Source organism: Vombatus ursinus, unplaced genomic scaffold (assembly GCF_900497805.2).
Source record: "Vombatus ursinus unplaced genomic scaffold, bare-nosed wombat genome assembly UNPS02015152.1, whole genome shotgun sequence".
Classification (NCBI taxonomy): Eukaryota; Metazoa; Chordata; class Mammalia; order Diprotodontia; family Vombatidae; genus Vombatus; species Vombatus ursinus.
Genome location: NW_020954930.1, coordinates 771,381 through 792,154, shown reverse-complemented (window position 1 = coordinate 792,154; position 20,774 = coordinate 771,381). Strand labels below are relative to the sequence as shown.

The 20,774-nt window shown below is 41.7% G+C and overlaps 1 protein-coding gene across 4 annotated transcripts in view; it reads right to left on the bottom strand.

Annotated features, from left to right (window-relative positions):
- The window catches only part of ATP11C (ATPase phospholipid transporting 11C), a 220,237-nt gene that overhangs the window by 49,111 nt on the left and 150,352 nt on the right, over nt 1–20,774 (bottom strand). For all 4 annotated transcript variants that reach the window (XM_027846410.1, XM_027846408.1, XM_027846409.1 and 1 more), the window contains 6 exons: nt 20,442–20,515; nt 19,210–19,313; nt 18,263–18,444; nt 13,926–14,186; nt 12,114–12,288; nt 2,021–2,123 (listed from right to left, as the gene is read on the bottom strand). In XM_027846410.1, coding sequence (XP_027702211.1) covers nt 2,021–2,123; nt 12,114–12,288; nt 13,926–14,186; nt 18,263–18,444; nt 19,210–19,313; nt 20,442–20,515 — 899 coding nt within the window. The remainder of the gene's footprint in view (nt 1–2,020; nt 2,124–12,113; nt 12,289–13,925; nt 14,187–18,262; nt 18,445–19,209; nt 19,314–20,441; nt 20,516–20,774) is intronic.

Genomic DNA, 20,774 nt, shown 5'->3' with positions numbered 1-20,774 from the left:
CACAGATAGTTTTCATAAAAATACATTATTTATGTTCACATGTAAGGGATTCATTATTGTCCTTTTCAATGAATTAATAAATATTTTAAAAATTCATTTTGATAACTATCTAATAAGCATCTACTATGTGTCAGGCTCTGTGCTAAGCACTTTACAATATTATCTCATTTTAATCTTCAGAAGTGAGTGCTATTCTTATGCCCATTTTACAGGTGAGGAATCTGAGGCACACACAGGTTAAGTGACTTGTCCAGGATCACTGAGCTAGTAAGCGTCTGAGATCAGATCTGAACTGAGGTCTTCCAGACTCCTGGTCCAGTGTTCTATCCATTTATTAGTTTTCATTTCTAATATGGCAAATATCAATAGATATTTATGTGGATTCACATAAACAAAATCACTTTGTGGGGGGGGCGAGAGGTACGCAGGGGAGTCTTCAATAATTTTTAGGATTGTGAAGAGGTCAAGACACCAAAAAGCTTGAGAAGCACTAATTATAGGATATACAATTCCTCACCTGTCTTTTAGAATCCTTCTTTTTCCTTTCAAGGCTCACCTCAGGCATCACCTCCCATAGGAAACTACCCCCAACAAATCCTCAAGTTTCTAGTTCTGCCAATTTCCTCAATTTTGCCTTGACTTAGCTATGCATATACTATATCCTCCCCTAGAATGTAAGCCCCTTGAGGGCAGGGACTGGTTTTCATTTTTGCCTTTGTATCTCTACCAGTGGTAAGTGCTTAGTAAATGCTTCTGAATGGAGGGAGGGACAAAAAAAGAGAAGAGCTAAGCCAGAGAATCCCTAGATATGAAAAAAATCAAAACCTTGTCATCAAAATGAAAGCATTATTAATTAAATACCTTCTTGTCTATAGTACTCCATTAGACCTTCTCAGAGAGAGCTATCCAGAGCTTATAGCTCTAAGGGGTCTTCAGTCTTAAGGCCAAATGCAAGGATAGGAACGACCTTATTACTCACTCATCACAGGATGGGGCAGTGAATAGAGCACTGGGTAAAGGGCACCTTCTGCCCTCCAGGGCAAAGGGGTGGTAGGTGAGCACTGACACATAGACTGGCTCATATGGTCAGTGTGTTGCTTTGATTTGCTTAAATTTGTCTTTGTTATAAGGGGAAATTTTACTTAGGGTAAGGAGGGAAGTCTTTAGGACATCAATAAACAGATTAAAAAATTTTTTTTAAAGAAAATAAAACCAGCCTTGGCATCAGAAGGCCTGGGTTGGAATCCTAGCTCTGCCATTTGGGCAAGTCTCAACCAAGAGACTCAGTTTCCTCATCTCTGAATGGGAATAACAATGCTTGTATTACCAGTCTCACTGGGTTGGAAGGATCAACTGAGGTGTCGCTTGAGAAATACTTGGTAAAGCATTACATAATCTGTCTTACATTGTTGTCATCATCATTATTGTTATTATTAGTAATAAAAACAGTAGGAATTATTACTATTACATGAACTGCAAGGAAAATAAAAATAACAAAGGATTTGTATGCAAAAAAAACTATAATAATTTTTGTCTGTTTTTAGATGGAGAAAGTGATACAAAAAATCTCTGAGGAATCCCCACTAAATATGACAGCCAAAGGGGAGGGAGCAGCTGGGTTAATGTCATTTCCTCCTCGTATGAAAGCCAACAGAGCCAGAAGGAGTATCTCTTACAGTGAAATATTCCAGTTGATTTTAAGGGCCCCAGCCAGCATCAACTCTGGGCCAAACTGGGAAATGGGGGCAGTTTTTCTTCATCTCCTCTACTGACAGCTTCTGGGCAGGCAGCCTGCAGGCAGTTAGGCCAGGCCCTTCCTATACATCTCCACCCCACCCCCCAACACACAATCTCCTGGAGAAAAATCAATTAAGACTTGTTTGAACACCCCTTCAAGGTTGCAGACCACCAATTCAATTAGTGATGACTTAAGACCTCTACCCCAGAAACTCCACAGAGTCAGTGATATTAAAAGTAATTGTGGGAATGCTTAACAGAGAGAATATAGGGTAGAGCTTACCTATTCCCACATGGGACTCCAGGATCATGCTAACATCATTAGCACCATCGCCAATGGAGAGAGTGATTGGGCTGCCCTTAATATTCTTCACCATTTTGACGATCTAAAGTATTACATAGAAGAGACAGATAAAGGGCAAACCCACATTTTCTTTTTTTCTTTCCCCCCGCTTAATAGTATTTTCTTTTTTTCCAATTACACGTAAAGAGAGTTTTCAATATTCACTTTTATAAGATTTTGATTTCCAAAATAGCAAGCAATCTGATATAGGTTAGAGGTACAATCATATTAATATGATTAGGTACAATCACATGATATAGGTACAATCATATTAAATATATTTCCACATTCGTCAGCCCTGCATTTTACACATGTTAACTAAGAGCCTCCCAACAAAGGGGTAGTTTGTGCCCACACCTGGCCATTTCTAATTTTCAGGTGTAGATTTTCAAGTTGGCTAGAAAGGCCCCTCTGAAATCTATCCTTGGCTCTATGTATGTAAGAACTGTCCAAGTCCCCAAACCTTGTATCTGGCATAGATATTAACACTTTTTCTTGCTGTACAGATGGGTTTTTTTCTTGGTTTCATGAATGGTTTGTGAACTGTATCACTGGAAGAATATTCATTTTTATTAGATTGGAACTCCATGGGAGAATTCCATGGGAGCCAGTAACTGAGTTCACGGATTGCAAAGACAAAACTCACTGGTAGTTCCTCTTTAGGAGGATATAGAAAAGAAGTACCCAGGATGAGAAGACATAGATGGGTCATGACCTATATCAGGGAAGGGAGAGAGGGAAGGAGAGCACACACTGAAGAATCCAAATCTGAATGTGTGATTTTGGATTAATAAGAGGCAACCTATGGCTTGCATGGCCAGAGGTGGCATCCGAGATCATTTGGAACAGGTCAGCTGAGAGCCAACTGTGGCCAAAATTGTGAAATAGGCAAGTCCTTTTTCTCCTGTGGGTAATTAATTGTCCCTCATCCCTAGAAGTCTCTCTCCCCTCATCTCTACTTCCTGTTTCCCTTCAAGTCCCAGCAAAAATCCTACCTTCGACGGAAACACTCTCAATCGCCCTTAATTCTAGTTTTCTCTCCAGTTCACTCTCTCTATATTTCATTCATACATAGTTGTTTGAATAGCCATTCTAGGGATGAGGGACAAAAATAATAAAGTGTTAATGGATCACGTCGTACTTGGGGGAGCAGAAGATGCAACTCCTAGTGACAAGACCTCTATCCAGGAGCAAATAGAAAATCCTTTGTTTGGTGTTCTCCTGCTCTTCCCCTTACTTTCCATTGTTCTTACATCTTCTACTCCCCCAAGTACTATGTGATCCATTAAAACTGGTCTCCTTGCCATTCCTCAAATAGGACACTCTGTCTCCAACTCAGGGCCTTTTTCCTGGCTGTCGTTCACCCTAGAATTCTCTCACCCCTCGTCTCTGCTTCCTATTTTCCTTCAAATCCCAGCAAAAATCCTATCTTCGGGGGCAGCTAGGTGGCACAATGTATAAAGCACCAGCCCTGAAGTCAAGAGGACCTGAATTCAAATCCGGCCTCAGACCAAACACTTGACACTTACTAGCTGTGTGACTCTGGGCAAGTCACTTAACCCCAACTGCCTAAAAAATAAATTTAAAAAAAAATCCCACCTTCAACAGAAAGACTTTCTCAATCACCCTTAATTCTATCTTTCTCTCTAGTTCACTCTCTCTATATCTCGTTCGTACATAGTTGTTTGGATAGCCATTTCCCCTGTTAGACAGTGAGCTCCTTGAACACAGGGACTCCGTTTCCTTTTCTTGGACACTTAATAAATGTTTATTAACTGATTGACTCAGGTATACATTCTCTGCTCTTCCTCTCACCTGGCTTATAAACCAATTTTTGTTAACAAGCATGAAGGAGCTACTTGATATCTCTCAGAGTATCACCCCTCCCAAAGGCAATTTACATTTAGAAAAGGAATTCTTCAAAGCTGTAGAAGGAAACATGAAGGTGGGTTAGATAGGGGAAGGAGTCAGGAGAAGAGTCCCTCCCATGGGCTCACCCCCATTCTCTGGATCAGCTTACTGCAAAGTCTGTTGGGAAATGGTCTGTAAGATGTTTCCAATAGGACCTAGCATAATACCTCACACTCAGTAAGTGCCCAACAAATCTGCATTAGGTTTATGAGTCTACCTCAGGCAACAACAATGACATCCCATGCAAGCAATGACCATATCCCAGTTCCCCAGATCCCTCTTTCACCACTTGCCCACAGGGAAGAAAACAAATGACAACATGGCAGGGCACCTCTAAGAAGATGCCAAACCCTGATTTCGATAGGAAGGGCCTGAATTCTGGACCCCCTCCTCAAATACTACTAAGTTTGGTTATTTCTGACTAGTTGAAATAACTCAGCAGCTAAAGGGTACTTTTAAGACTTGGTCTCCATGATTTCTCTAGCAGATTAATAGAAATGAAATCAGTTTTCTCTAGATCTGGAGGAATAAGGAATCATTTGTACCGGGCTGAGACTGGCTGCAACCTTAATTTTGACCCAAATTTAGTAGCTTCACTGATACTAAGTGGCACACACAACCCCATTCAATCACAATTAAGACATGAACTCTGTGAACATGAACTGACAAGTGTGCCTCCCATCCAGCCCCCCATTCAGCCCCCCCCCACCCCTCCACTCCATGACACTTGCTGTTTTTTAAATGGCTCTGAGCTTCAGACAGCCAGTGATTTCATCACTTCTGTTAATTGAAAGTTCAGACTTTGGAGGAGAAAATAGGATATGAGAAGTGAACAGCTGACTACATAAATAACACGATAGAACAGAATCTGGTTTTCTAGACCATGGGATAAGGTAGGGGAATGAGAGACTCCTACTGCATATCTCAGGAGAATGCAGGATATGTTTACCAATCTGATCAAGACAGTCTTAAAGTGAAAATAGAGGAGAGAGAAAAATGTTCAGATGAAATGGTAAAACCAGATGCTATAAAGGTCCAGGTATGTGGAAAAAAGAAAAATAATACTGAAAGAGGTAGCAAATAATTCACAGGGGAAGATGACTGGGAAGAAGGTTAGGAACAACACTTGTGGCCTGAGATATCTGTAGACAGATGCCACCTAATTAATTAGATCTGTGAAAATATAAACAGAGGCAAAGTAACATTATGGGGCAGCTAGCAAGAGTCATCATTTTCAAAGTGATCTGTGCCTTGGTTGACTAGTCAGAGGAGACTACAGAGGGATTTTGTAGAATTATGGTGGAAATTGATTATAATGCAACATTATATGGAGTACATCTATATATCCCAGCCAAGAACATGAGTCAAAAACAAAAAGGTAAATTCTACTTCAAAAGTTACACTGAAATGTAGTAGAATAAAAATTACAACTGAAATGACAATGGAAGGGCATGTCTTCTTTGAAAGAAACAGTTCTGAGAGATGGGGTACCAGAAGGGCAAAGTCTATCAATAAGGTAAGTGCCTAAATGGAAATCTTCAAGCCAGAAAGTGTAAGCAAGTGCTGGTGGAGAGCTCTGGAGGCAGGATAAAAGGAGAGAAAAGCAGAGGCAATGAATGGGAACACTTACCAAAAAAAAAATAATTAGGAACAATTTTTTAAAGGCAAATTTGGAGCAATAAAAGTGAGGAGCTTCTGTTTTCCAAAAAAATTGATTATTGGATGGGAAAAAGTAGAAAAATTGGTTAGCAGGGAGGTGAAGACAGCCCTCTCTCACTTAAATCCAATTCACTTGCATGTCACGGCATCACTCCCCTGATGTCATGGTACTCTTCGAGAACGCAGGACAAACAACAACAGCAACAACAACAACAACAACAACAATAACAAGGGAGGTGAAGAGGAGAGTTGTTGGAGAGCAGAGTTATGGCTGGGGCCTTTGGCCAGAACCAAATTAAAAAGTATTGGGGAAATGTTTAACAAAATAATTAAAAATGCAATACAACATAGATGATGTTAATTTGTGGTTTTCTAAGTCAATGTGCCCACAGCCATCCATTTCTATTTGAGTTTGACAGCAAAATGGTGTACAGGATAGGACACTGGATTTAGTTGGCATATAGTTGGCAAATTATAAACACTTGTTGATGGATTGGGCCTTGAGTTGGGAAGACCTGGGTTCAAATCCTGCCTGAGAGACTCACCAGCTGTGACCTTGGGTAAGTTGCTTAACCTCTCTGTGCCTCAGTTTCCTCCTCTGCAAAATGAGGGAGTTGAACTCAATAGACTCTAAGGTCCTTAAGTGAAGAGTCTGGCCTCAAGTCAAAAAAAAAATACAAGCCTGTACAGAACAGACTGGCATATGTGATTTGCTGAGTCACTATCACTGATCTTTTAAAGATCTAGGCAAGCAGGACTGGAAAAGGGAAAATATCATCAGTTCAACGTTTTTTAAAAGGAAGAGGAAGACCATCAGGCTTAGCATTGAAAAGTTCATTAATAACCAATGTAGTGCTGAAGGCTTGCACCAGATGTTTGAACTACTAGTGGTAAGAAATGAACAGAAGGGTTGCCGTGCTGTGGTGAGGGCCCAAAAGATGTTACATAGTGTGTACCATACCAGGCAGCACAGCTTTGTAACCACCAAGGGTAGTATGCTATGTCTTTGGAGGAGGAACAGAGAAGGCAGAAGGTAGAAGTAACAAAGAGTCATGGATTAGCTAGGTTTCATTATTGGAAGAATAAGGGAACAAGGGATTCAAAAGTGGAGGATGGTGTCTTCTTATGTTGGCTAAGAGAGGGAAGCGGGTGGAGGGGAAGAGGGAATAATTATATGGCACCTACTATGTGTTGGTCACTTTACTTAGTGCTTTATAAATATTGCTTCATTTGATCTTGACCACAACTCTTTGAAGTAGGTGCTGTTATTATTACCATTTTATTGGAGAGACCGAGGCAGACTTAGGTCATGTGACTTGCCCAGGATCCCTCAACTAGTGAGTGTCTAAGACTGGATTTGAAGTCACATCTTCCTGACTCCAAGCCCAGTGCTCTACCCACACTGCCCCACCAGCTGCCTGAAAAGGCCTGAATAGCAGCAGTGAACTCAGAGAACAGGAAAGGAATGGAAGGTCTGGAGCTCACAGCGAGGACAAAGAACAGGTCCAGGAAGAATAATATGGAAGGACAGGAGACTGTGACCAGAGGGAAATTTAGAGTTGCCATCAAAGTGGCAGACTAGTTTTAGGCTCTGGTGAGGCAGAAAGAACAGCCACCCCAGGGGGTGACCAGAGAAGGAGGCCATGAAAGGTGGCAAGCTGGCAGAGGCTGATTTTACAAAGGACCTCAGCAAGAATACTAAAGTCACTAAGGATCAGGGCAGAGGATGGGGTGAACGGGATTGAAATATTAAAAGAACTTCTGACAGCTGTTGAAGTGGAGGCCCACCCTGTTCAGGGAGAGATTATGAAATGTTAGCAGATGACAGCTAGTTAGAAGCAGCTGGTGGCGCAGTGGCAAGAGTGCTCTGAGGTCAAATCCGGCCTCAGATATTCACTAGCTGGGTGACCCTGGCCAAGTCCCTTAACCTCTGCCTGCCTCAGTTTCCTCATCTGCAAAATGGGCACAACAATAGTCCCTACCTCCCAGGGTTGTTGCGAGGATCAAATGAGAGAATATTTGTTAAGTGCCTAGCACATAGTAGGTGTTATATCAATGTTAGTTATTATCATTATTGTTATTGTTATTATTATTATTATTATTGTGGCAGAGGAAACAGACCTATTTTACCTCCCTTTATGTTTGTCTTCTCTGACAAGGAGAATGGCCTTTAAACTGGTCAAGATGATAGAAACATGGCAAAGAGGGAAGCAGACCAAAAAATTCAACAACTCAAACAAAATGGGTCTGTGCCAGCTTACAATCCTCCTTAAGAACTCCTGCTATCCTTTGCCTAGTTATGGCAATAGCCCAAAGCAAAACAAATTGGAGCCAGAAATCGCGGCAAGAGACACGCATGGGAAAGATCAAGGACTCCCACTGCCACGAGAGAGCACGGCTTAAGAAGATTAGGGCACTTTCTGTCTGCAGCGCAACGTCAGAAAAATCACCAAGGCTGTGGCAAGGGAACCCAGAATCCACAAACCCCAGCAGTAAGGGACCTTCTCTTAAGCCCAGAAGACACTTTTAAAATACAAATCAATTCAATCTACCAAGACTTTATATAGAGCAGCTACCAGGAGCAAGGCCCTTTGCTAGGCAGTGAAAAAGAAATAACAATACAAAAGAGAGTGAAGTCCCCTCGCTGAAGAAACTTACATGTCACATGACCTCAGTCTGCCTCAGTTTCTCTAGTTAAATGGGAATAATAACAAAGCCTACCTCGAAGGGTCGTGGTCAAGGTCAGATGAAGCAATATTTGTAAAGTATTAAGCAAAGTGCCCAACACATAGGGCCATATAAATATTTATTCCCTTTCTACTTTGCCACAAGTTCCTCCTTCCTGCCCCCTTTTCTTCCTTCTACAACCTCTTAACATCATCTTCCGTCCTTCCCCCTTTACTTGAGTCTCTGATTGAAGGGGTGACTCTTCTCTTTGCCAAGGCTACCACCCCCTATATAAGGATCTTTGAGCTCATCCTTTTGCTTCTTGATTGCCCCCCCAATTAGCCTCCCCACTTTTTTCTCTACCCACCCTTCCATCTCTCCCTATCTACAGGCTCCTTCCTTGATGCTTAGAAACACGTGCATGTCTTTCCTCCCCCACCCTTCAACCCCATTCCTGTTAAAAAGGTGGCTACACATTAATTAGTTTGGAAATGAAAGGCATATAGCACTTTGGAACTAAAGTTGAATATTATTATGGAATATGTGTTGTTAACACTGCTTATGTGAGGTTTTGCTTGATTGTAAATTACCTTGAGACTTAATTGGACCCTAACATCATCCTACATCTGTCCTCCCTTTCTCTCTCTCTTTTTTTGTTTTTGTTTTGGCTAGGCAATGGGGTTAAGTGACTTGCCCAGGGTCACACAGCTAGTAAGTGTCTAAGGCTAGATTTAAACTCAGGTCCTCCTGACTCCAGGGCCTGTGCTCTATCCACTGCACCACCTCGCTGCTCCTCCCTTTCTCGGCCAAACTCCACAGAAAAGCTGTCTCCAGCCAGTATTTTTACTTCCTATGTTCTTGCTCTCTTCTAAATCCTTGACAATTTGTATTTGAGCCTCATCATTCAACTAAACATGCCCTTTCCAGACTCACCAATGATCTCTTAATTGCCAAGCTGATGACCTTTTCCTAATCTTCATCCTTCTTGACCTTTTGGCAGCAGTTGTCACTGTCAATCCCCTTCTCCTCCTGGACACTCCCCTCTCTCTCACATACACATGCCTATATATGTATGTGTTATCTATCTGTCCTGGCTAACACAGTAAGCTCCGAGGGGCAAGCTGTTTCCACTTTTGTCTCAGCACCAAGCATGGTGGCAGCCACACAAAAGGTGTCTGATAAAATGCTTGATTGAGTGACTGGATTCAGTCAGGATCTGAAGACAAAACAGGTGAAAACGCAAATCATTTAAGAGTTGATTTCTCCATAGAAGTTCTTTTAATGCGTCATTGTGGCCCCATGGTTGTCAAAGGTGATGTTTATGAATCTCAAGCTCTGATGGGCCCATTGGCAAAGTACTGAAATGTAGGTGTTAAGTAATAAAACAATAGAGAATATGTCTCAAGAGAGTAATGATGAATTAACGAAAGAGTGAATTAGACAACAATCACTCTGAGTTTCCAGGAGCGACAAGTCAGTATGGGCTAGAGTGATCTGGGAAGGGAAGGCTTCATGGAGGAATAGGGATTTCAGTTGACCTTGAAAATCAGATTTGAAAAAGCAAAATGAGAGGCTCATGCTCTCATTTTACAGATGAGGAAACTGAGGCCAAAGGTGGTGAAATGATTTGCCCAAGGTCACACAGCTATTGCATATCTATCTGAAACAGGATTTATACCCAGGTCATCCTGACTCTTGGTCTAACACTCTAACCACGACTACAGTAAGGGGGTGGTCACTCTAAGAACAAGGGGTTAAGAATGCAACGAACATTTGAGAAAGAGTCAGAGGCTCAGCTTGACTAGAGCAGAGGGTTACTGTTATGCTGTTAGAGAGGAAAGGATGGGGATGGAGAGGCTGGGACTACATTATACAATAATAACAAATAATAATAATATTTATATAATGTTTACTATGTGCCAGACACTGTGCTAAGCATTTTATGATCATTACCTTGTTTGATTCTCACAACAATGCTACAAGGTAGGCGCCAGTATGATCCCCATTTTTACAGATAAAGGAAGTGAGGAAAACAGAAGTTAAGTGACTGGAGAAATGTGAACACAGAAACAACGGTCTAGAGAAGGCAGGAGGGAATGGGATGTGGGCAAAATGATTAGCCTTAACGAGGGAATGAAGTGAGTGGGTACACTGGAAAAAGATGAATTTGAAGCCAAAGAGTTGTATGACCTTGGGCAGGTCACTTCATCTCTGTCTGCCTTAGTTTCCTCAACTGTAAAATGGAGATAATAATATCTACCGAGCAGGGTTATCATGAGGATTTATTTGCAAAACACTTATCTCAGCCAGTGCTATATAAAAGATAATTATTATTATTCTAGTTTTGTTACTTATTAGCTGTATGACCTTGGGCAAGTCACAATACTTCTCTATACTTTGGTTTCCTTATCTGTAAAAATGAAGAGGCAATAGATAGCAGAAGGGACAAATACAAAAAACATCTGGAAGGAACAACAGACTTTGTGACCGAATTTATGGGGTGAAATCAAAAAGCAGTTTCAAGTCTGAGAGATGGAGAGGATGATGGTACCATTAACAGGAATGCAATTCAACAAACATTTCTTAATCCCCTCCCTACAATGTGGAAGGCACAGGGGGTAAGAAAAGTGAAAAATGGCAAGGTCTTTTCAACTCAATGTTCTTACAGTCTAAGAGGTGGGGGGGGTATGAAATGTACAAAAATGATATAAGGGAGAATGTGATAGGAGCAAGAAAGAATCCTGAGAAAGGTGATGTCAGGATGACTTTCAACTGGTCCCAGGAGGTGACAGTGGGTGGGGAAGAGAAGTCAAGAAGAGGAGTCAGTTTAGGGAACAATTAGGGGCTACTATGAATTCAGTCATAGAAACAATGAGCTCAGAATAACAGCATGACATCCAAGTTTGCAGTTAGAGACAAGGTCACAGACCACAGGAGAGGTCACCAGTATAAATCGGTGTCACCTGCCCAAAGACGATCATTACAGTCATGATATTGGATAAGCCCCATTGAGGGGATTAGAGGATTGTGGTCTTACAGCCAGAAGGGACCTCAGAGGTCATCTACTTCAACCCCCTCATTTTATAGGTTAGAAAAACTGAGATCCAAAGACATTGTGACTTGCCCGAGATCACAAAGGCAGAAATGGCAGGGCCCTGACTTGATTCCAAGTCTTTGGCACCAAATTCAGTGCTCTTGACTAAGCTTTGGGCAAGCCCACATCTGGGGGCGGAGGGCAGGAGAGGAAGGCATAGGGGCCAATAATGAAGAAAAAGGAAAAGTGGGGGGGTGGTGATAGGAAAGAACTAGAAGTCAGGAAAAGAGGGTGTTTCTGGAAGGAAGGTATTTTCAGCAGTATCAGATGGGGCAGAGAGGTCAATGGGTTACAAAAGCAGAGAAAGGGCCAATGGATTGGGCAAGAAGGAGATCACTGATGTCCCTTGGAAGTAGAGTTTCGGTAAAGTACAAATACTAGGTTATGGAGTCATAAGTGGGTGGAAAGGAAAGGGGGAGCAGCAGGAAAAAGTCACTCATTTAAGAAGTTCTGACAATGAAAGGAAGGGAGAGAAATTGAACCATAGCCACACAGGACAGATGAGTGAAGCAAAAAGTTTATTTATTCAAGTTCACATTCAAAGGCAGAGTTGAAAGTGGGAGAGATGAGTGCTGATCATAATTCCTATTGGAAAACTGGGAAGAAATATGGATCTTCCAGGTGAGATCTGAACTCTTCTTTCCCACTCTACCACCAATGTAGGGCCCTAAGAGTTAAGGCTGTTTCCCTGGTCATAATTACCTGTGCTTTCTGTAGAGGGGCCATCCGGCAACAGAGGACAGCCGTGCACTTGATACAGATTTGCATAAAGATGCTTTTGTAATTAGTTGACGTGGACTCTTGGGTAGAATTTAATATAAGTGACAAAGTTGATCCATCAATTATCAATCCATATTCTTGGTGTTCTCCCCACCCTCTAAAACAAAAGAAAAGAAAAATATATTTGAGTTTATGAAAACTTTACATATATATTTTTGAAAGACCCAAAGGGAAGGTTTGGAGCCCACGTATGTATATACACGTGGCCAAAAGGTGAGACTCAGTGAGACACTATCATGGGTAGAGTGCTATTGGGATTGGGTGGAGACCATGCAAGAGGAATTAAAGCAAGGGAAATAAAACAAAGTGGCCAACTTAAACCAAGAAGGATGTGATTTAGGAAAGCCTGATCCTTGGTGAAATGTGGCTAATAGGAAAATAAGTAAATTTGCATTGAGTTCTTATAAGACAGTGGTTTCCCCCTGGACCCTAGGATTTCAAGAGACCACTCTAAGTAGTCCCTTCAATGTGTGGTAATGCCAATTGCCATTTCCCAGTAGATAAGTGGTCAAAGAACATAAACTGTTTAAAAAGAAGAAATGCATAGTAACAACAACCATATGAACAACTGTTCCAAATCACTAGTACTAAGACAAATGCAAATTAGGACAACTCTGAGGTTTCCCTTCACACTCCTCAAAGGCAAAGATAACAAAAAATACAAATAGTCAATATCTAAGAGGATGTGGGAAGATAGGCATGTTAATATACTGTTGGTGGAGTTGTCAGATGATCCAACCATTCTAGAAAACAATTTGGAATAATTTGAGAAGAGTGGTTAAACAGTTCATACCCTTTGACACAGCAATCCCAGTAATGGGTATATACCACAAAGGCACAGTCAGAAACAAAGGTTTGATTTATACCAAACTGTTTATAGCCACACTACTCATGGTAGCAATAAATTCAGCAGCCACCATTTAAAGAATGACTGAACAAAGTTACATGTGTACATAATGGAATGTTGTTGGGCTGTAAGAAATGACTAACATGAGGAATCCAGAGAGACACTGAAACATTCAGAGGGAACTGATGCAGAGTAAAGAAAGTAGAACCAAGAGAGCAGTACATACAATGACTACAGTGATGTAAATGAAAATAATATCAAAAAGCAGCTAAGCTTTTAATAGCAATAATGACCAATCTTGGTCTTAGAGAACGGACAACGAAACACATCTTCATCATCTCATTACAGAGGGACTATGGATGCAGAATGACATATGCTCTCAACCATGGTTACTGCCTCAGTGGGTTCTACCCCACTATTCAATCTAAAAGAAGTAAGGGTTCAATAGGGGAAAGAGAATTTCTGAAAATAACTGTAAACAGAAAAGACATCAGTTAAACTTTCTTTTAAGTGTAATCATTGATTTGTATCTGTTTAATCACTTTTAGGTCCTGCTCAAACCATTCCTCCATTAGGATAAAATAAATTAAAAATAGCTATAAAAACAGTTTTAAAAACCCCTTTTGTTTTCTTAATATTGACACTGAATACTGATAAGCATAATGACTTACACATTTTGCTTCTTTTCTAAGCTTTATGAAAATCTAAATTGACTGTATTTTCACATGGGATAGGGAGGGACCCACAACCTCTGGCGGGTGGGTTATTAGGGGAGCTACTCAAGTTAGGATGGGTCTCTGAAAGATGAAAAAACAAACAAAGCAAACAAAGAGAACATGAAACTGGCAGCAGAAGTGTGGTTGCCCATCTGCCAGTCTCTTTCTTACTTTCTGATGCTTCTACGTTTGGGGAATCCATATAGCAGCTTCTTATGGTAGTCAACCAGCAGTTCGTGCAAATGATCTTCTTTTCTGTCACTATCTCCGATGGTCCGAGTGGTCAGCTCCAAGAGTTCAGTGTTGGTCTGGAAGAGGCGGCAGGCATAGCAGGTAGACTTGGCAGTCTCCATCTTATCCCCAGTGAGCACCCATACTTTCATACCTGCCTTGTGCAAGGCTTCAATAGTCTCAGCTGCTTGATCCTGAAGCCTAAAAGGAAAAACAAAACAACAAATTTTCCCCCACCAGATTTCCAGAGTCATTCCCAATGTCAATTTCACAAAATTTATTTTAACCTTGTGATTCACATTTTTTTCCTATCATGAGACTGTACCTTGTTTTGTTTCCTTCCTTTGTATCGCTACACACACACACACACACACACACACACACACACACACACACACACCCCTTTACAACACTACAAACCATCCATTTATTGATTAAGCAAATTCAAATTATTTGGATTCCAGAATTAAGGGACAGTCCTTGTGAAATGCTATGGTATAACCAAACTAGGAGACACAATCATTGCTCTTAACTCAAATATTTGGAAACTCAGCAAATGCCCATCTTGCTGCCATTTTAGCTCATTTCATTAGCTCAGTCTCTCCTGCATTTCTATCTGATCAAAGAAAACAGAGATTGGTGACTTCCATATCCTTGAAGAGCACTTCAAGTGTATGATGAGGAAGGACGGAGAATCACAATTTTGGGGGGAGTTGTAAAAATAGGGTGATTGAAGTGAACTATAATCCTGGATGTCAAGACTACAAGTATAGGGAGCAGAAGAAGAGCAACTAGGTAGCTTCTGAAGAAGCCCTTTGGTCCCAGGGTTACAAACAATGCTAAATAAAATGTCGTTTTGTTTGGGGAAGGAGGTGTTTTAGACCCGTGAATTCACAAGGGTGAGATATTACCAGTTCTGAAACTCCATCCACCAAGAGACTGGCAACTTATCTGAAATCTATAGCATCCGTGGCATACAATAGGTGCTTAATAAATGCTTGTTGATTGATGGAGGGAGCATACAGTAGAATAAGAATTAACTCAGGAGGCAGAGGCCCTACCTTCAAACCCTCTCACTTTCGCTACTACCTGTGTGGCCCTTGGCCTTGGTTTCCTAGTCTGTAAAATGAGAGGATCACATGCCCTCTGAAGTCCATTCCTGCTCCAGAACTTTGGCCTGGAGCCCTGCAAAAGAATCAAGGTCAGTGTGGTACGAGGGAAAGGACTTTGGATCTTGAGTCAAGAGGAACTGGTTTGAATCTCAATTCTGCATGACCTTGGACAAGTCACTCTTGTACCCTAGGCCTCAGTGTCCTCATCTGTAAAATGAGGGCTAGACAGTCTCCTCAGCACCCCCTGTCCCTGGGGTCCCTCCTGGAGGGTAGATATCTGGGAACTCCTCCCAGACTGTCTGTTTCAGGAGGACAAACAAGGAATTCACCTCATCATTTCCTACCTGGCTGGCCTCATAGATTTCATGATCTCCAGAAAGTCTTTCTGTCAGAAGTTATCAACTCAGAAACTCCACCTGCCTCAGATGATTTCCCCTCCAGGCTGCAGGATTGCATTATGCTCCCATGCTGGGTAACCTCCCCCAATACGTTTCACAACTTTTTTTCATGTGCTGTCTTCCCCCATTAGATTGTGAGCTCTTTGAGGGCAGGGACTGTCATATGCTTTTCCTTGTATTCCCCACTATTTAGTACAGCACCTGACACATAGTAGGTGCTTACTAAATGCTTACTGACTATTGGCCTCTGAAGTCCTTTCCCATTCTAGATCTATGATCTTATGTGTGACCTTTGCCTGTGGGTAAATGGCTCCCACTCCCTGGGCCTCGGTTTTCTCCTCTGTAAAATGAAGAGATTGAACCAGATAGTTTCCAAGGGCCCATCCAGCTCAAAGACCTTGGATCCTCTGGCTTGCTCCATTTCCGACAGCTAGTACATGTCAGAAGCAGGCCCTGCGCCCAAATCTCCGACTCCAAGACCTGCCCCTCTCTCTCCTTGGCCAGGTTGCCTCGAAGATGAAGAGGATCTTATTAAAATGGATAGAACCTCCTACTCACCTAAGGGTAGAATCCTCAAAGCCTGAAATGAGGATTAATATCTGAGAGTAACTTGGGCTCTGCTTAAGCTTCAGCAGGATGAAATGATGAAGCTTATCACATTTCAAAACCATTCGCATGCCTGCTCTGAATATTGACTATTTTGGATAGGAAGGGCTGATGTGGCTGCCTTATAATAAGAAAGAGGGAAAAGTGTGAAGGTAGCCAAGAGTTTAAAAAGTCAGCTCCGAGGCAGGATAAACACAAAGCTTGAGGCTCACTTTGGGAGGACTGAAGTCACCTTTAGTAAAATCGTCTGCGACTTAAGTAGGTTATATAAAACTGTGGTCAACATGGGAACACAACTCTTGTTCCATTTCATTAGTCTGGGAAAAGTATTAAAGGGCTGGTGCCATTCTGAGAGGCACTGAAGTATCTGAAGGCAGGGAGACACAGCCTGAAATCCTCCCTCTGAAGCTGACAGGTCTGTGTGACCCTGAGCAACTCAGTGAACCTCTCTGGGCCTTCATTTGTATCCCCATCTGTAAACTAGGCATAAGCATAGCTATTTTACCTATCTCACAGGACTGTTTGTGAAGTTCCATTGGGACAATGTATAGAAAGTATTTTGCAAACTTTAAAATGCTATCAAAATATCAGTCTTCCTTATTTCTGTCCTGCCCTTCCCCAACAACATCCATATAAATGCTTTCCAATCTACAAATGCCACTGCTTCCAAGAAGGCCTTCCTGATTCCTCAGGCCTGAAGTGAGCTCTCCACCCAGCATGAATTCCTAGAGCACTTTTGAACCTCACTAATGTTGCTTCCCCTATATTGCCTTGCATTGTTATTAGCTAAGGAAATGGCCTGCCTTGGGAGGAAGTGGGATCCTTCTCACTGTAGGTGTTCAAGCCAAGGCTACACTTTACAAAGGGGATTGATTCTTGATCAGGTACGGGTTGGACTAGCTTAGAGTATCATGGAACCATTGGGTATTAGCGGTATATAGGGGGCAGCTAGGTGGCTCAGTAGATAGAGCATGGACCCTGGAGTCAGCAGGACCTGAGTTCAAATCTGACCTCAGACACATGATACTCACTAGCTGTGTGACCCTGGGCAAGTCAAAGAAAAAAAAAAAAAGAAAAGAAAAAAAAAGAGCTGCTATAAAAATATTAGAGGTATAAAGTCCCTTGAAGGATATCTAGTTTAATTGTAATCTTCCTTCATTTTATAGAAGGAAACTGAGGCTCAGGGATGCTAAATTTAATTCAAGAAATGCTAATTAAGCACTTGTACATGGTATGCCCATGTGAACATACATAGTAATGGGCCTATACGGTGGGCCCATGTGAGTATACACGGTAACGGGCCTACATGGTAGAACCATGTGAGTATACATGGGAGTGGGCCTACATGGTAGACCCATGTGGGTATACATGGTAGTGGGCCTACATGGTGGACCCGTGTGGGTATACATGGTAGTGGGCCTACATGGTGTGCCTGTATGTGCATATATGGTAATGGCCTTATATGGTAGGCCTGTGCTAGGTGCTGGGGATACAAAGAAAAAACTGAAACCTCTACCAACAACAATTTACATTCTACTGGGGTGAATGGTGCAAGAGGGAGAGAGTGCTAACAACCAGGGAGATTAAGAGAGGCCTCGTATAGGAAGTAGTACCTGACCTAGGGTTTGAAGGAAATGTGGATTCTCTAGGGGTAGATGTAAAGAGGAGATGCATTGCTGACAAGGGAGGTGAGAGTTGGAACGTTGTGTACTAGCAACAGTTAATGGACTAGTTTGCATGAAACAGAGAGGGTCAGAAAGGGAGTAACGTGAATCAAGTCTGAAAAGGTAGGTGGGGGCCAGATTGTATGGACCTTTAAATGTAAGCCTCGGGAATTTCTGTTTTATCCTAGAGGTAATAAGGAGCCACTGAAGATTCTGGAACAGAGCAAGGGAATGATATGTTTCGATCTGTTTTAGGAATATCAGTTTGGCAGCTGCGTGGTAAATAGATTGAAGAGACCAGAGTCAGGGAAACAAATGAAGAAGCTATTGCAAGAGACCAGGCAAAAAATGAGAGTGTCTGAACTAGGATGGACTAAATTCTCCACTGTTGAGTGGAGAGAGCAGGACAAGCCTAGGGTCACCCAACGAATAACTGGCAGAGCCACAATTGGAACCCACCACTCCTGACCAGGGTCCTGTATCATTTTCTCATTTACCTGTCTTCTACTGCAGTAGATCCAATTAAATTCATGTCAGTCTCTATGTCATCGAAAACCTTTGCCAACTTTTCTTCTCTCTCTTGTAAAGCCATCTTGGCTTCAAGGATCTGCCGGTCAACTGCATGATATTCCTCAAGAGTATATTCTTTGTAGGCCACACACAATGTTCGATATCCATCCTGGAAGCAAACAACAAAGTGGCCTCTGGTTGCCGTACTGGGCACAGGCCGAATTTAGGGCCTTTGAAATGCTTCTGGACTTTCCATGTAGATGCAATAGACATCAACCCATTCACATGACAATGAATGGAAATTCTATCTTAAATAAAAGCTAACTGGTTTTTATTTTTAGCATACAAAATAGTTCATTTTGTGAGAGTTAAAGTCCTGGCAAATGATGCAATATAGAAATGATGAAGAGTAAAAAAACTAGAAATGATGAAGAATAAAAAAAGAAAAACAAGCAAAGTAATAAATGCCATAAAAAAGTATGAGAGAAAAAAAAAGAAAAGATTGGCTGATCCTATGGGGAGATCGAGGGGTAACCACTGGACAGCCCATCTGCTCTGCTGTTATCCTCAAGATGTCAAGAGAAAGCAAAGAATGGACCCCAGGATGTATGAGGGATCCCCTATGGCAAACTTATGAAATGACAAGGACAAGAATGACATTGAATGGGTAGGCATAGATGAGTTGCTATCAGCATTTGAGTACTCCAGAGAAAGGGAAGGAAAATATTGTACTATCAGAGTCTGGACAAGTCTCCAACACTATAAAGCCATACTAGAAAACTATACCAAGAGGAGTTTCTCAAAAAAAGAAAAAAGGAAAAGAAAATGTCCCTTAACACTGCCCTCTCCACACCTAAGATGTACAATAAATACCAAATCAAAATGTGTTTAAAGAGGAAACCTCCTCACCGAGTTGTCCTTAGGGACCACTTACCATTGCATTGCGTTCCACATGGACTTTAGTCTGTTCTATCTGGTCCCTTTGCACCCTGGGGAAAACAGCGGAGTCTGCTCCCTTACAAAAAAGAAATATGTCACCTAGAATAAAGAACCAGAAAATGCGGATGAGAAAAGGGTAAAAAAAAAATCTCTGTGGAGCTATTAATAATTCAGTACCACTCAACACATCTTTATTAAATGCCTACTAGGTAAGAGGCAATATGCTAGGAACTGACAGAGAGAGAAACAAAATAAAACAAACAACAGTGCCTGTCCTCAGGGAGCTCATATTTATCAGAAATTAATATAAGTAATGTAATTAAGGTCTTTTTCTTTTATGAAAAATTCAATGGTGCTATAAACCTTTTTAAATGAAAAATAAAAATAGATGAGGAGAACTAATCAAATGAATTTTGAGTCCCAACCATCTTTTAGTGCATTCCACTGCCATCATTAAACCATGATCTGGAAGACAGTACCCTTTTATTTCTGTAACTCTTGCCCTGGGGCCCTGCTATCCTGATTGGGAGTGCCTCACATTGCCCAATCTATGTAGGCAGGCTCCCTCTATGCCTCACCTCCCAGCCCCACCATCTTCTCACTCTCTCCACTTTCTAGCTCTCAAACCATAATTAAATTAATACCGCCATTGCTACTGAAAAGGGTGCACCTGTACACCATCTTATGACGCCTAGCTTCATGATTCTAGTAACTTTCCAAATTGAAATACCCCTCCCTGAATATCATTCTCCTACACGTCTTCCCCAATTAGAATGTAAGCTCCCTGAAGGAGCTTTTATATTTGCATTCCCAGCATTTAATGGAGTGCTTGGTACTCAAGGAATACTTAATAATTGCTTTTTCATGGGGCAGCTAGGTGGCGCAGTAGATAGAGCACTGGCCCTGAAGTCAGGAGAACGTGAGTTCAAATTCGGCCTCAGACCAAACACTTGACACTTACTAGCTGTGTGACCCTGGGCAAGGCACTTAACTCCAATTTTGTTAAGAAAAAAAATTGCTTTTTCATTTATTGATTCACTCTCAGCTTTCTTTCCTAAGCCTCAATTTTCCCATCTGCAAAATGGAAAGATTAATATCTGTCATATTCTTTCAGGGGTACGGTGTAGTTCAAATAAGCTAATGTTAAGAGAGGTGCTAGGGGGCCATAAAGCACGACATGATGGCCAGACATTGTCACCAACGGCAGCATAATTCTTCGACACATACCTCGGGCATTTCTCACAATCACGCTCATACGTCTCCGGGAAGAATCAAAGTGTAAAGTATGGAGAAGCTTGAACCTTTAGGAAAAAAGAGATTGAAAAAAATGAAAAACCTAAATTCCACTAAGAATAGGGACTAGACTGTAACCACACTAGGAAAGAACCAAATAACGTGTTGGGGGGAGGGGCAGCGGGGAGGAGAATTTTTTTTTTCAATGAAAAGGCATAACATTCAGTCATTCAACAAACGTGTATTGACTGCCTACAACAAGCAAAGCCCTGTCCTTCAGGGACTGGGGACATGGGGACATGGGGAACAACAGGCCACAATCCCTTC